This window comes from Tamandua tetradactyla, chromosome 5, assembly GCF_023851605.1.
Source record: "Tamandua tetradactyla isolate mTamTet1 chromosome 5, mTamTet1.pri, whole genome shotgun sequence".
Classification (NCBI taxonomy): domain Eukaryota; kingdom Metazoa; phylum Chordata; class Mammalia; order Pilosa; family Myrmecophagidae; genus Tamandua; species Tamandua tetradactyla.
Window position 1 is genome coordinate 18495908 of NC_135331.1, and position 17406 is coordinate 18513313.

The 17406-nt window shown below is 34.9% G+C and overlaps 1 protein-coding gene across 5 annotated transcripts in view; it reads right to left on the reverse strand.

The window, feature by feature from the left end:
- TAOK3 (TAO kinase 3) overlaps nt 1-17406 on the reverse strand; it is a 225871-nt gene that overhangs the window by 40756 nt on the left and 167709 nt on the right. For all 5 annotated transcript variants that reach the window (XM_077159953.1, XM_077159954.1, XM_077159952.1 and 2 more), the window contains 4 exons: nt 14523-14616; nt 13365-13446; nt 4422-4589; nt 1907-2113 (listed from right to left, as the gene is read on the reverse strand). In XM_077159953.1, the coding sequence (XP_077016068.1) occupies nt 1907-2113; nt 4422-4589; nt 13365-13446; nt 14523-14616 (551 nt within the window). The remainder of the gene's footprint in view (nt 1-1906; nt 2114-4421; nt 4590-13364; nt 13447-14522; nt 14617-17406) is intronic.

Here is a 17406-nt window from a genome sequence, read left to right on the forward strand (position 1 = left end):
GAAAGACTTCTATTATCACCAAACACATCAAAATTAAAATAAAAATCCCCAATGCATTCTAGACTAGGGTCTTCTTTCTTGCTGAGTATACCAGTAGTATCTTTCTTCTAATTCTGGGGGCTCATTTGAGAGAACCTGGAATAAATGGTCCAACTGAATTCCTCTTCTTTTGTTCCCTAGACCCATGGAACAGGTAACAGAAGGAGAAAAGCTGGACCTGTCAGAACTCATGATGGCTTCCTCCAAAAAGAAAGCCCAGTAAAACATTTGCTAGCCTCAAATACATGGTCACCTGCCTGTGTGCAAAGAAAGTCCACTGGCAATGCTGAGCTCTCAGGAGATTTTTGTACGTGTCCGACATCCCTCTTTTCCTCAAAAGAGGCCCCTGCTGTCTCTCCAGTCTCAATTCATTCTTCACATAGCTCACCAAGCTCTAAACTTTCCAGCCTTTCTCTTCTACTCAGAATAACCAAAGTTCTGTTTGTCTCAGGCTTTTGTACTTGTTGCTTTCTGACTCACCCCCATCTTTTGCCCCACACTAGCTAACTTCTATTTGTCTTTGAAGTTTTAGCTTAAAAGGCACTCCAATGGTTGGCTTTTCATTAGTCTATTAATGAAATAATAATTATATTACATAGTTATTTGTGTCTTTATTTGCTTAATCTCTCCTATAGATAATAAGAGGGCACCCTGTCTGCTTTATTTACTTTGTATCCCTAGGGCCTGCCATAGTTCTTGGCACCTACTAGAGGTCCCTACCAACAAATATTGAATAAATGAGTAAGTCAATGGATTGCAGAAAATAAAATTATAGCCCTCTACTAATCAGGACTGGGCACTAATATATTTCTCCTTACCCATCACATTTCCTTTTCCTCCCAAGGAGAAAAAAACAACCAATGAATGTCTAAATGACAACAAATTCTTAAACAAATTGCTCTTGCAATGGTAATATGATTATACTCATGTTTTGGATAGGTACAGGGAGGTTTTCTTCTTTTCTTTTTATGAGTTAATAAATGCAAATGATTTAGAACATGATCACTGCCATTTATTAAAACAAGTACACACATTCTACACATATGCCTAAAAAGGAAAAAAAGATAAGGGATCCTTTTCTATAATTTTGTACTACAAACTGTTTACCTAAGGTCACTCAAAACAGTTTTAGAGAATTCATACAAGGAATTAGTGATAATTCTATGAAATACTCATCTAACAGAAATTGCTTAGAAAGAAGCTGTAAAATTTTGCTCAGGAAAATAAGATGGCTTTACATTTTTTTCAAATAGTATTTCTACTTATCAACCATGATAGGGTTATAGGAAATGAAGATCTTTCATTGGAACAGTAAAGCCAAAATTAAAAAAGGATAATTCATTAAAAAAAATATTTAAGCTGAAAAAGGGCTAGCCTTAGAGAAAATACAAACAGTAAATTAAAAAGTTGCAGAGAAGAGTAAAATCTATTTCTAAAACAAGTAGTATGTTGAGAATATAGATTAAGAGACATATTTCTGAAAGAGCTTATTTCTACAAAAGGGTAAAACCAAAAGGTTAACCCAGGAAGCATTTAAGGTTTGCAATAAGGTTTTTGCTTTAGGAAGGAACTTGTTACATTCTTTGATGTGAAGAATTACGTATTCATTTATTTTTATTTTTTGATGGTGGTGGACATTAAGGTAATGAGAGAGGAGGATAAAGAAATAGGCACATATATAGCCTGCAAAGTCCTTTGTTATCTTTTTACTTTTAGAAAATTAACTATCAAAGGCTATCAAGTATCAAGTTGAGTTCCACATTTTAGTTGTAAAAAGGTAACTGAAATGCCTGGATGCTAGGTGACCAGAGCTGGCTTCGCTATGACTGATAAAGGCTGGAGCTATGAAGGGTACTAAGAAACCTACCTTCTTGTGCACAACAGAGGGACTGGAATTGATTGTGCTGTCATCATCGTGCATCATGACAGGTTCGGAGCTGCTCTCGTCCATGACCTCCTGCATGCTGTTCACACTGCTGCTCTGGCTCCCTGTGCTCACAGACATGCTCGGGATGGAGTGGTTGCTGCCCAGGCTGTCCATTTCTCTGCTCAGGCTGGTTCCATGTTCACTGTCCTATAAAAAAGGGGTACCGGGGATAAAAAAAAAATGACTGGAACTAAAGTGCCAATTCATTGACTAGGCTTTTAAGTTCAGTCAATTCTGCAATGCCAAGTTGCTTTTCTGCCAAATTTGCCCAGATAAACTTATGTAGTGACTCCACTTCTCCCTCACCATTTTCAGGCATCTGAAATTCCCTTCGGTGCCTTCTCCAGGAGCTATTCTGGACATGGGTCATAAAGCTCCAAAAGCTGCTATCCCAGGGTTTTCCCCTTTCATAGACATATGCTTGTACTGCTATTCAGTATGCAAAATCAGGATAGGTTTGTAAGAGACTTTCAGGAACTTCAAGGTGCTACAGAAAGTGCTGGCGAGGAATGAGTGATGTCTAGGATATCTGCAAGTACAGCAATGGTCACTCAGAACTAAAGTAGAGTGAAAAGAGTTTTCAGAGATTTGATAAGCAACATGCTCCTCTTTAAGTCATTACTGAGTAACTTCACATCTAAGCAGGGATGATAATTCTACTATCCTGGACAGATAATTAAATTCTGTCTTCCTCAATCAATCTGGTCATGCTTACCTCTGTAATCTTATTAAATATATCTATTAAATAATACTGGTATTCATCATTGCTAATCAAGAGCCTACTATTTGAGAAGTGATAAATTAATCAGAACATAAAATTTATCCATCACAGTGAGATATCTTTTGATATAAGAATAAATAATATAATTAAAGCAATGTAACTCCAAATATGTGGTCCTATTTTCAAAAGACCACATTGTATATATGCATGTAACTTTAATGAATTGTTACTTAGCCATGCCAATAAAATGAATCACTGCATGAGTAATTTGGGCCATTTAAAAATGTAGATAATACATTATGTTTTAATTGGTTTATTTTCCCAGTTAAAGGGGATCATTTGAATATATGCAATTGATATTTTACAGTTCAATTCAATTTTCTGAAGTTCATCTTTATAATTATTGATAAATTAACTTTGTTGTATGTTTTATTTATACTAACATTAATTTCTTATTCCTTTCCTCCTCTTCATCTAGTTTTAGAGGAAGAGGAATACTTAACCAGATTTCTGAATCTTAAAACCATCAACTTTTGCTGTCTCTACTTTCTCACTTCCCATTTATTCCACAATTCACAGTAATCTACTATTCATTCTAACTATTCCTGTAAAACAGCTTTGAATAAGGTCATACAAGATGTCCTAATTGCAAAGACCAGTAAATTTTTTTTTTTTTTTACGTTGTCTTATTTGACCTCTTTATGGCATCTGACAGTACTGGCTACTCCCTCCTTAAGTTGAGTGATCTCTTGACATCTATGATAACTTTATCTCCTAAGTCTCCCTTTCCTTATGACATGGACCGTCTTCTCATTCTACATTCAACTTCTTGACTCATTATCATTTTAAGGCCCTTGATCTCCAATCCATAGGCCTTTGCCCAGACATCTTTCTTATGTTCTGGATTTGTACATCCCAACTAACTGCTACACATCACCATTTAGGTGTCCCAAACATAAGTGTCCCTTCAACCTCAGCCAATTTTTTTCTTCAATTATTTGAGTGGGAAACAAGGAAATGAAATCCCCCTCAATAATTTCCATCTGTATATTATGTCAGTAGTAAATGATATGAGGACCTTAAACTCAATAGTCACCAAAGTGAAATCTTCATAAACTTACTCTTCCTCCTATTTTTCCCTCTGTCCTTGGTATTGACATCACCCTACTCATCCAAGCTCAAATGCTCAGTCACCTTTAATCTCTTCCTCATTTGTCACTTCCTCTTTAATGAAAAGTCACGTCTCGTCAAATCTAATGCTACAATGTTTCTCAAAAGTGTTCCTTTTTTTCCCATTCCCTTTGACACTGCCTTTATTATCTCTTGCGTGGACTATTACCCAGGAGATCACTCATTCAATTATCTTATACTCTGCTGCCAGGATAATCTTACTAAAAAGCACAGCACCTTCCTGAGCCTAAAATACCCCATGCTTATTTGTCAAAAACCAACTGTATCGTGTCTTGCATAGAACCTTCACTGATTGCTACCAGCATATTTATTTTCTCCCCACTAAGGACCTCTGCATCATGATGTATCTCTATAGCATTTTTCACATTTTGTCTTATATAAAAGTTGTTTTATTAATTTCCTTTCTGTGACCCTGCATGTTTTATCAGGCAGAAAGCATTAATTACATTTTTAGTCTCAGAAGTGTATTTCACAGTGCCCCTTCTTGAATGTTATCACATAGTGGGTACTCTATAAGTGTCTACTGAAATAAATTGAACCTACTTCTTCATCCTCTTGTGACTCATTCAAGGGTCCATTTCGAGTCTCTTGGAAAAGGATTTTTTTCATTTTTCTGTACTGGAGGTTATCGAGCTCACGAACAGCATCTTTAGTCCTCTGTATGAGGTCAATTAGGACACGTAGCGGTCGGTCTCGTCGAACAAAGTCATGCTAATTGAAGGAGGAGGAAAATCAGAAACTGATATTGAAGAAATGTATTTTTAAGTATAAAATGTAGACATAAAAGTAGATACAGAAGCATAAATTCTATGGGTGATTCTCATTTAACTTCATAAGTCTCAAAAATTGATAAATACTGCTTTTCTCCTCTTTCTCAAGTCTAATTTTGTGGACTTTGTCCTAGAGGTTACATCAGAATGCTTGAGGCTTATTTTATCATAAAAAGTAATAATGAGGGCGGGCCGCGGTGGCTCAGCGGGCAAAGTGCTTGCCTGCTATGCCGGAGGACCTCGGTTCGATTCCCGGCCCCACCCCATGTAACAAAAACGGAGAAACAGAATACAATAAAACAAGAAAATGTTTCAAAATGTTTCCCTTTCCTCCTTCCTTCCTTCCTTCTATCCTTCCTTCCTTCTCTCTGTCTTTCCTTAAAAAAACAATAAAAAAAAAAAAAAAAAAAAAAAAAAAAAGTAATAATGATAACTAGAACTTTAAATAGTAGCAGATAGGCTCATGGCTTTTAAACTAAAAAACAATTTAGAGTGTAGTCTACTCTTGTTATAATCTGTCTGACACCTGCCTCATCCTACATACATACACAGTACCCTTTTAAAAACAGACTTGTGTGTATTTTGTTTTCAATTTCTGTGGTCATATAGTATATACTTAAAAATATGGCAGCTGTTCAGTTTCTCCTGAGGTCATATCCCTGGCAACTTCATCATCCCTTTACAGAGCTGTACAACCTGAAATAAAAGGAAAGGGCCTCCTTTGAGGAGAGGAAATAACTATTGCACTCACTCTTGATATTATCTATTATCTTAAACATATATTATGGTTTCCTGGTCTCTCAGCCCATACCAGGACAGAAAGAGGGAATAACAGTGGGAAAAAAAGAATGGTGAACTAATAGAGGTAGGACTAACCACTGCAAAAAGAAGTATCCTTTGAAAGTTTCCTAACAGCCCAGCAGTAGAGAAAGAGACAGAAATTCCAGGACTAACATACTGGAAACGCCCTCTACAAAGTCCTTTCATACCCCAAGAGTCCATGAAACACTGTCTCTGAGCCATCAAAGAAGTGAAATTATGTTCAGTATACTCTCTTTAAGAAGACTAGGATAATAGGCAGAGCCCTCAATCTGGGGGTTTGTTCCTATGAAACTTAACCCCGCAAAAGATAGGCTAAGCCTACTTAAAATTAGGCCTAAGACTCACCCCCAGAGAACCTCTTGCTCAGATGTGGTCTCTCTCTCTCAGCCAACATGACAAGCAAAACCAAAGCAATAGGCTGAGCCCCCAATCTTGGGGTTTGTTCATATGAAACTTAACCCTGCAAAGGATAGGTAAGCCTACTTAAAATTAGGCCTAAGAGAACCTCTTTTGTTGCTCAGATGTGGCCTCTATCAGCCAACATGACAAGTAAACTCACTGCCTTCCCCCTCTCTATGTGGGACATGACTCCCAGGGTTGTGGACATTCCTGGCAATGTGGGACAGAAATCTTAGACTGAGCTGGTACTCAGCATCAAGAGATTGAGAAAACCTTCTTGATCAAAAGGGGGAAGAGCAAAATGAGACAAAAGAAAGTATCAATGGCTGAAAGATTCCAAACAGAGTCGAGAAGTTATCCTGGATGTTATTCTTAGGCATTATATAGATCTCACCTTTTTAGTTAAGGTGTAATGGAGAGACTGAAGGGAAATGCCTGAAAATGTAGAGCTGTGTTCCAGTAGCCATGTTTCTTGAAGATGATTGTTTAATGATATCGTTTTCACAATGTGCCCGTGTGATTGTGAAAACCTTGTGTCTGATGCTCCTTTTATCTACCTTATGCACAGATGAGTAGAACATATGGATTAAAGATAAATAAATAATAGGGGGAACAAATGTTAAAATAAATTTAGTAGATTGAAATGCTAGTGATCAATGAAAGGGAGGGGTAAGGGGTATGGTATGTATGAACTTTTTTCTGTTTCCTTTTTATTTCTTTTTCTGAACTGATGTAAATGTTCTAAGAAATGATCATGATAATGAATATACAACTATGAGATCATATTGTAAGTTACTGATTATATAACAATGATCATATTAAGAAAAAAAAAGAAGGCTAGGAAGCACATCATATACTTTGACAAGAATACCACAAAAATTGGTCAAAAGTGAGAGGAAAATTTGTTTTTTAAATAAATGGTTCGATTACGTGGAAATTTTACTTATGTGAAATTAATCATGATTTGAAGAAATTAGGAAAATGAGATATGATGTGCTGGGCCTTAGATGATGGAAATGGATGTCATTTCTTTATAATTTAAATAAGATATAAAAGAAGAGCAGAACACTCATGAAAAAAAAAACAATCTATATGTCTTGTGGTTTTTCACCCCAACTTTGCTGTCAGGGGAATTGTAGCTTTTGCTCCTGTTTTTATAAAGTATCTCTTCCTCTGTTGCAAGTCCTTTCTGAAAATGAAACACACAGAAGTGTAGCTTACATGTTTCCAGGATGAGAAAGAAGGGGAGAAAGTAAACTATTTTGCTACTCCAGTACTTGTAACTAATTATACTGGAGCAAATCAGTTTTTTGTAAACTTCAAGCTATGACAGATTACAAAATTTCAGAACAAGGAATGGTTTTTAGAAATTCTTTTGTTTTCAAGGTGAAAAAACCTAAGCCCAGAGAAGTTAAGTGATTTACACTGCTAGTGAATGGAAGAGCTAGGGCTGCAACCCAGGTTTGTTTCTTCTTTTTTCCCCCTGGTGTTCTACTACCACAATTACCTTTTTAAAACATAGATTTGATTATGTGACAGATACTGTGGTTCACTTATCCCCCATTCTAACCCCTTTTCCTTGCCTTCTCCACTGTAAGCACTAGAAAGTAAAATGGTTGAATTTTGGCCTCTTCGCAGTCACAGATAACCACGTGACAGAATTCTAGCCAATGAGGCACAGGCAGAAGAAGTCTCTGAGGAAGGTTTTATTTTTCTAAATAAAAGGGCAAGGCAAATGAGAAAACATTTTGCCCTTTGCTCTTCCCTCTTCTTCCTGCTTAGAATAAGGACTTGAGTCCTGGAGATACAGCAGCCAGTCTGTGACCAAGACAAATTCATATACTAAGAATGGGGGAGATAAGATAAAAAATGACTTTGGCCAATGACACTGTTAGCTGCTTACAGAGCTAGGCTTTTCCCAATGTCCCAGATTTCTTACTGCATGAGATAATTAAACATTTTACATGTTTAAGCTTGTTTTAAAATGATACATTTTAACATATTTCACAGCTTATATTGCTAGGCTCAAATCAGGTTACTCATTCCTTCTTCCTATCCATTGCATAGAACATTCTGGCTAATTCTAGCCATCTGCCATGAATTTTCATACCCTTATGACTTTGCTTATGTAGTTCTCTCTGCCTGCAACCCCATCTTTTCACTATTCTCCAAAGCCCAGGAGGAACCTATACTTACTACCTCTTTTTTCTTTTCTCTATTCACTTCCTGATAGATTGCAATCTACTTTCTACCTCCACTGCTACAGTGAAAAGATTCTCAAACTCTTTTAAAAGAATGACTTCATTGTTTCAGTAAATATGTTTATTTTAAACAATGAAATAATACAGAAAAATGCATAGAAGAAAATACAATCACCCAAAAGTAAACCTTCCAGAAATAAATATTACTAATTTATAGAATTTAATTTTAAACATTATATATCTCTATTTCTCAGAATGATGGATATCTAGAAATTATTTCAAATGGTAATCTTATATATGCTAATTTTAAGTATAACATATTAAATTAAGATATACTTGAATTTAACAGAAGTAAAAGAAACTGAAGTAAAATGAATGTTTAACTTCAGTTACAATTTCTTCACCAAAAGAATGATCAGTTCCTAAAAGATCCTGTAAAGTTAAGGAAAAAAAGTGTTCTAAAAACTTTTAAGAGACTGTAGTTTTTTTCTAAAATATATATTTCAATTTGAGATATTATTGACCATTTCTTCTGAAAGAGGAAAATTAATATGTGCTTATTTCTTTCCTGCCCCTGCTATTTTTAGTTGTTATTGTTTTTACATTGTCAACATTTATAACTTTTACATTCTGTTCTTTAACCATTTACATAATTTTACCTTAATTTCTATATTTAAATGGCTTTAATGTAAAAGTGACACTTTAATCAGTGAAGAAATGATGGATTGCACAAAAGAAAATTAAGAATAACTAAACAGCCAGCTGGGATATAAAGAGGTGGACTTCTACCTCATTCCTTATGATAGATTTTTACATGATAAAAGGCTACATAAAGAATGTAATAGGAAAAATATTTGCAAGAGCTACTATAAATCAATAAAGAAAAAGCCCAACAACTCAACAGACAAATGGTGAAAGATCACAGAGGTTCACAGAAAAGGAAACAAAAATGGCTTTTCAAATAGGAAATATGTTCAACCTAACGAAAAATGAGAAATGCAAATTAAAACTGCAGTGAGATAAATTTTTTCCGACCTGACAGGCAAAGTTCAAAAAGTTTCAGCACCCACACTCTGTTAGTAGGACTAGACATTAGTATGCCCTCTTTAGAGGACTATCTGGCAGTATCTGCCTACATCTAAAATCTACATACCCTCTAATGAGCAATTCTTCTAGGAATTTATCCTTTAGATATCCTTATACAGGTGCAAAATGACATATGTACAAGAATATTCAATGCAACATATTTGTAATTGGAAAACCCTAAATGGTGTTTCCATCTGAGAATATTATGCAGCCATTAAAAAGAACAAGATAGCGCTACATACAGTAATAGGGAGCAGTGTCCAAAACACACCATAAAGTTAAAAAAAAAAAAAAGGTTGAACAGCATTTACAGCTTGCTACCATTTATGTAAAAATAAAAATAACATATGCATACATACAATATCTCGGAAAGGATAAATTAAATTGGTGACATTGGTTGCCAACTCTATCTAGAGAGGAACCTTAAATGGGAAGATTTACTTTTCATCCTCTACCTTTTACTGAATTTTTCCCTTTTGAAATTTGTATTACTTATTCAAAAAATCAATTATTTAACCTAAAATAAAATAAGGAATAAAATGAGGAATGTATTTTTTGTCTATGCAAAACAAACACATAAATAGATATATAATTTCTTTTTGTCATTTAAATTCAGTGTTCACTATCAGTCCATTTTGCCAGTTTCTCCAGCCCCTAATTCAGTAACTCTCTCTCTCCTTTCTTTCATTCCTAGATTGGATGGACTTGGTTCTTGAGCAGTTTTTTCAAGAAATTCTCAGAAAGGCTGTGTTGCCTAAATTTGCAAGGCTTGAAAATGTCAGCTACCTTAATAATTGAAGAGCACCTTGACTTGGTAAAGAATTTTCGGTTTACATTTTTTTTTTCCTTACAACTTTGTAGGCATTTTTCAACAGTTTTCTGGCTTTCAGTGGTGTGAAGCCAAATGGGTTGTGCACTCGAAAACAATTTTTTTTCAGTCTGCTTGTATGAATCTTTCTTTATCCTTAGAGTTCAGGAACTTTACCAAAATATGATTTGTTGATCACTGAAGATCAGTTTCATGGTCCCTCTTTTCAGGCTCTGCTCAAATGTCACTTTCTTAGAAAGGGCTTCCCTAACTTCTTTTCTAAAACCAGCATCTCCTGTCACTTTTATCCCTGGCTCTATTTTTCTGTAAATAATTTACCACTACCTGACATTATATTATATATTCACTTATATTCTTGCTTCTTCATTAGCACATAAGTTCCATGATGGCAGGGACTATTTTTTTTCGTTTGTACTAGTGTATTTTCAGTTCTTGGCACTCAGCCGACAATTAGCAAAAATTTGTTGAATAAGTGGTGGGTCCATTGATTTGGCCCAGCAAACAAAAATAAATAAAAATAATAGAGATCCAAACATTTATTTCCAGAAAAGGTATATCTTTAAATATTTTCTGCTCTCTGTGTTTTGCTTTCTTCTCTAAGAATACTAAATCTGCATATGGTAGATTTCCTTTCTCTTCCACATGTACCATCTCCTCTATAATAATTTTTAGAGCTTTTTCTTTTGGATCTAAATTTGATTTTATTTCCTTAAGGCTATCTACCAGGTACCAGACTGCTCGGTCAAGTTTATCCTATTAGTATATTGCTTCTAATATGAATTTAAGTCTATTATGTTTATTTTTTTCTTTATTAGAGAAGTTATGGATTTATAGACCAATTATGCATAAAATATAGAGTTATCATATACCACCCTATTATTATTATCTTGCATTGGTATAGAACATTTGTTATAAGGAAAGATAACACATTTTCATAGTTGTACTATTAACTACAGCCTATGATTTAGATTCACTATGTAGTGTAGTTCCATGGACTTAAAAAATTTTTATTCTATTATCATATATGCAATCTAAAATTTCCTCTTTTAATCACATTCAGATATATATTTCAGTGCTGTTAATTACATTCACAATGTTGTACTACCATCACCACCATCCATTACCAAAACGTTTCTGTCATTCCAAATAGGAACCCTGTATATTTTAAACCTTAACTTCCCATTCCCTATCCCCATCCCATTCCCTGGTACCTGATATTCTAGATTCTGACTCTATGAGTTTGTTTATTCTAACTGTTTCAAATCAGTGAGAGCATATAAAATTTGTCCTTTTGTATCTGGTTTATTTCACTCAACATGATATTTTCCAGGTTCACCAATGTTGTTGCATGTATCACGACTTCATTCCCTTTTACAGCTGAATATAATTCCATTCTATGTATATACCACATTTTATTTATCCATTCATTGGTTGATGGACATGTGGGTTACTTACATCTTTTGGCAATTGTGAACAAGGCTGCTATGAACATCAGTGTGCAAATATCTATCTAGTCCCTGCTTTCAGTTCTTTTGGGTATATAACCTAGTAGGGATTTCTGGGTCATATGGTAGTTCTATATTTAGCTTTCTGAGCAACCATCAAACTGTTTCCACAGTGGCTGCACTATTTTATACCCCTATCAACAACGAATGAGTGTTTCTATTTCCCATATCCTCTCCAATACTTGTTATCTTCTGTTTTTGTAATAGCAGTCATTCTAATGGGTATGAAATGACATCACCCTGTAGTTTTGATATGCATTCCCTGATGACTGATGATGTTATGCATCTTTTCATGTGCTTTCTGACCATTTGTATATCTTCTTTGGGAGATATCTATTCAAGCCTTTTGCCCATTTTTAAATTGGGTTGTTTGTCTTTTTGTTGTTAAGCTAAAGGATTTCTTTACATATTCTGGATAGTAAACCTTTATCCAAATATTTTCTATCATGCATAGGCTGTCATTTTACTTTCATGATAAAATCCTTTGAGGCACAAAAGTTTTGAATTTCGATGAGGTCCCATTTATCTATTTTTTCTTCTGTTGCTTGTGCTTTAGGAATAAAGGCTAAGAAACCATTGCCTAACACAAGTTCCTGAAGATGCTTCCTTCCATTTTCTTCTTGAAATTTGATCGTTTTGGCTCTTATATTTAGGTTTCTGATCCACTTTTAGTTGATTTTTGGTGTTATGGTTTAATTTTTCTCTTCTATTTCTTTCTTTACCTCTGTTTAGTTGCTTGTTTTATCTTTCTGTTGACTGTTGCCCTAAAATTTCATCTTTGAATCTTTGTACTATTTTTCTTGAGTTTTTTCCCCCCTTAATTTTAATAAAGTCCAATTTATCACTTTTTAACTTTATGGTAGTAATTTTTTGGTCCTGTTTTCTTTTTAAAAAAATCTTTGCCTACTTTAAAGAACTAAAGCTAATATCTTATGTTCCCAATATTTTGTTCTGGCTGACATTTTTCCCTATAGAAATATGAAGCTTTTGTTTATGTCTAGAATATGTGATGACTGTACATCAAAGGAGAATAAGGTAGAGTTCTTTGCCCTGTTGTTTCTGTCACCATATTCCTGAGGCCAGCCACTCACAAGAAAAAAAATTTACTTGGGGGGGCATAAATCAGTTGCCTGCAGGCCTATCTTTTCAAGAATACTCAAAGCCAGAAAACTATAGAACAATGCTTACAGAGTTCTAAGGAAAAGACAACATAAATTAAGACTTTCCGACCTAGCCAGTGTGCTCTTCAATTATAAAGACAATTGACACTTTCAAGCCTCACAAATTTAAGCTACACAGCCTTTCTGAGCGTTTCTTGCAAAAACTGCTCAATAACAAAATTTAGCCAATGCAGATATGAAACACAAAGAAAAAACACACATTCACAAAAATTTTAAATTAATCTGGATTATTCTGAGCCAAATAAAAGATATTTATATTATAAAAGGTACCCACAAAATTCACTAATATTGATGGCACACATCTCCTAGGTATAAAGTGAATAGAGATATTATATGAAAAGAGACGCTCAAAGATGCAATGTTTAAATAAAATGAATGCAGTTCACGTTATCACTAACTTGGATGATGCAATGGCATGCAAATCTCTGCTTTAGATATTAATTTTATGTATCTTCACTGTCTGAAGATTTTTGAACAACCTAACTGAAAATCCCAAAGAGAGCATTAGAGCCAGTAGTAGACTCTATCCCAAGATAGAACTGAATATCTCTGCCTAGCTACTATCTCGATAAATGACGAGGTAGCATGTTCAAATCCAGTTTGTCATGATAACCTGCCACAGAATTGACTTACTATATTCCATTATAACATGACTTTAACTTCCCCTCCTCAAATATAAATTTGAAAAATTACCCGTAATAGTTCCACTGACGTTGGCCTTTCTTGAGGTATTTTCTGCAAGCAGTAATCAACAAATCTCTTGAAGGAATCTGTCCTATGTGTGCAAATACATTGAAGGAAAATAAAATCAGGATCAGTAAAGCACACTGATTTTTTAAACAGTTTTCATTCAAGATGAATTTTTGCATTTCAGGAGATTTTTAATAAAATATTTTGGAATATCAGGAGAACTGGACCATTTTCCAGTTTATGGTAGCTAATGTTAATTCTTTTATATAATGAAAGGGGACACAATTTCAAGTTAGGCAAGCAATAAATACATCTTAAAATATAAATAAGGTCAAGTTAGAGTATATATCAGAAATGAAATATTCTATATAACAGTTTATAGACATTTTTTTCTCTTCAAAGATAACTCTTACAGTCTCAAGCTTATATTACCAGTTGGTAATTCTTCAAGTACCTACAACCTATAACTAAGTAGTAAAACCTGAAATATAAGGGATGGAGAACTTAGGAATATGCTTACTGAATGAAAATAATTACTCCATTTTGTCACTCTTCTTTAAAACTGCCCTTTTTATTTTTTTTTACTGTAATTTTATTGAGATATGCTTAAACACCATATAATCCATCTGAAAAACCTACCCTTTTTCTATAAAACTCTGTGGCCCAAAGAGTTATCAAAATGCCATAACTTCAGCAAGGAACAATGTTATTGTCTGGATAAGTAGTGTATGTTCTGTCTCAATACATTTAAATACACACTAAGTTAAAAAAAAAAAAAAACGGGAAAAAGAATGACATCAAAGAGGGCACTTTATCCCTGCTAAGAAGTGTTAAGAATTGAAATGATCAGTACAAGACCATCATGACCTGAGATACTAGACTTGATAGGCGGGTAGCAGGGCATGTTGGCTGTAGAATTTCAGTTATAACACACAGTAAGAATGCAGTGAAAGCCATGAGGAGGGTAGAAATACATAAAAAAAACACATGTGTATGTGTGGATGTAGCAGTTTGATACCTGCACAGCATCAGTTTCCTTTATTATAACAGAATGAAAGAAGGGGAATGCATTTAGGTGAGATATTTAAAATGCAATTTAATTAAAGTATCAAATGTATGTTGTGAGTTTCTGAGACATTTAAAATAATAGCCGAGTCTTACCATTCAATAGACTGCAACGTTGGGGAGTCATTCTGGGCAATGTGATACAAGGCACTCATTGCATTCATGTTGAAAAGAGGGGGCTTTCGTTCCGCTGGAAGGCAAAAGAAAGGTGATAAAGCAATTCTTGAAAGAAATCAGGCAGATAGAAAAGTATGGAACTATGAGCAAAACTTTGCTGCAAAATCAATAGCTCATTACTGTTATCATCTCACATAATCCACTTAATTTTTAAGGTTGCTCTGTAATAAAATTTCTTATTTTTTTCAAGTGTCTTCAAAAGGCTGGCTGGCTTTTATATGGTGGAAAAGCCAAGGACCCAAGTATCGCTGGCAGCCAGTCCCAGAATGCCACAGTCTTCCGGCAGGTAGCTTCACCTTGCTGATCCCTTGATTTTGGACTTTTCCTAGCCTCAAAACAGTGAGCCGATAATTTCCCATTGTTTAAGCTGGAAAAAAAACCCAAAACACTGCTGGCCTTTATCTGTCTTCCCACAATAGGTAGGAACCCCTTTGTGAATGTGTGTGTGTGTGTGTGTGTGTATGTGTGTGTGTGTGTGTGTGTGTATGAGAGAGAGAGAGATCTGTGCAGGTGTTTATTAATTAAAAAAATACATATTCATTAAAAAATTCAGACAGCATAGAAAAGTATAACTGAGAAAAAAGATTATGATGGAATGGAACATCACTAGCACAGCACAGGAGGTCAAGTCATTCAAATTAATAAACAGTGTTTGAAGGCTCATCCGGGTCAAAAGACTGGTAAGGAGTGGGGGAAGTAGAAGTGGGAAGGAGGAAAAGGAGGATAAATAAATAATAAATAAGGCCTAGTCCATTCTAAAGCAAAACTCACTGAGTCAATTATTTCTTAATAGACGATCTCATCCCACCATGATCACTGTTGAGACTTTGATAGCTCTCCTTTGGTATAATGCGCTTTAGGTACATTCTCACCTACTGCATTTATATAAAGAGAAATTTTTTCTGTTAAAAGAAATCAAAACACTAAGAGCAAGATCCTATGACTTTAATACTCTAATTCTTCTATTTATTTCCCCAGAGTACATAGTGAAATGCTATTCACACATCAGGTGTTCCATTTGTTGACCAAATGAAAGAAACAAAGCACTAGTTCTAAGTACACTTAATTTTGTGCTATTTATTAGTTATTATGACATAGCAGATAAATCACTATCTCATTCTATTGTGTTTACCTTAATGGATTTTTTATATATCATTTTATAATTCATAATCTGATCTCTGGACTTACCAGAAAACTTTGGTTTTTAAGATTCTTCTATTACCTACTTCTAAAATGGGGAACTGGACCTATTCTATGCAGTACTAAGAAAGAGAACAAGAATTACAGAGAAGACATCTTCACTCCCAGAAGGAAACTTGTAAAAACCAGAATAGCCCCAAAAGAAAAAAAACTGTAATGGACAATGTTGAAAAAGCAGTGAACTTCAAGTCACGGCAGCATGCAAGCAGAAGATGAATCTACTTATCCATCTGTGATGCTACGGAGGAACTTCACAAAGTCTCGACTAAATGATCTCTGATACTTTTGAAATGTGATAATTTTACTGATGTCTCAACAAGGTATTTTAGGCTCAACAAACAGATACCAGTATTATAGAGACATGAACTGTTAACAAGTGGACGTTTGAAAATGGCAATGTGGGCAAATGGATTTATATCTGTTTCAAATATAAAAGTGAAAAAAACTTGTTCAGATTTAATAATTTTTCAGGAGGTGGCCTTAAAGTTTCTAGAACTTGACCTTCTGGCAACTTCAAGGATTTAAAGCCATGCAGAACCAAGAACTCACCATGGAGCCATCAATGGCTTCCTATTACTCTTAGGACAAAGTTCAAACCCTTAGATATGACTTATGAGGCCTTCAATAACATGGTCCTGGCTACCTCAGGAGTCTCATTTTATTTAACAACCTCTTTCCTCCTCTTCTCCTGCCATCTTTTGCTTCACTGAAAGAACCAAACTTCCTTCCTTTGGACTCACCGTCTCTAAACTTCATCTGGCTAATTCTTGCCAATTCTTCAGGTGTCAGCTTAAGTATCACTTCTTTTTATTACTTTGGTAAATATCTGTTCAGGGTTTATTATGTGCCTACAATCAGTTCTCAAGGCTTCTCAATAGATTTTGTCATTGCAAATTATACTTTTCCTTTCTAACACATAGCACAATGTAATTATTTGTGTTATTCTTCATTGAATGTGTGTCCTCTTTGGTAAATTTCATGAATGCAGGAACAATATCCATTATGTTCATCTTTGTATTCCTAGTACTGACAAGTACTCTGTACATAGTGGATGACCTGAAATATTTGTTAAAGAAATAAATGAAGGCAAGGAAAATTAAAGCAAAGAAAAAACTTTATCAACAACAAAAAAAGAATCTTTGTGTAGCAAGCAGTCACAAAAATGACTGGAAGAGATAGTCTTAAGCCTTAGGGCTTAAGGCAGATACTGAGTGATGGCTTGATTCACTATCAGAAAAGAAGAGCCCAATCACTGCAAAAGGTATAAAATTCAAGGTGCTCATCAGAATGCAGGGTTGCACAGGAGAAAGGGCAGGGAAAGGGGACTAAAGAAAGTAAAAAAAAGTTTAGAAGGTAGAGGATGAAAGAATAGCAACAACAATGAAATGAATCATTAGTAATAGGAAGGGCAGTAGCTCAGATTTGAAGCAAGAGTGTGGCTTTACAAGTAGCAAGCATTCTGCTAGTGGACAAGACAAGATGATAGTAGTAGGCCATGGACTGGTAGAATAGCGCTAGTAGAGAAGCACATAATCAAAGGCATGCCAACCACAGCATAGCTCCACAGTCTAGCTTCAGATGGCTTTATCTATATTTGAGGCCT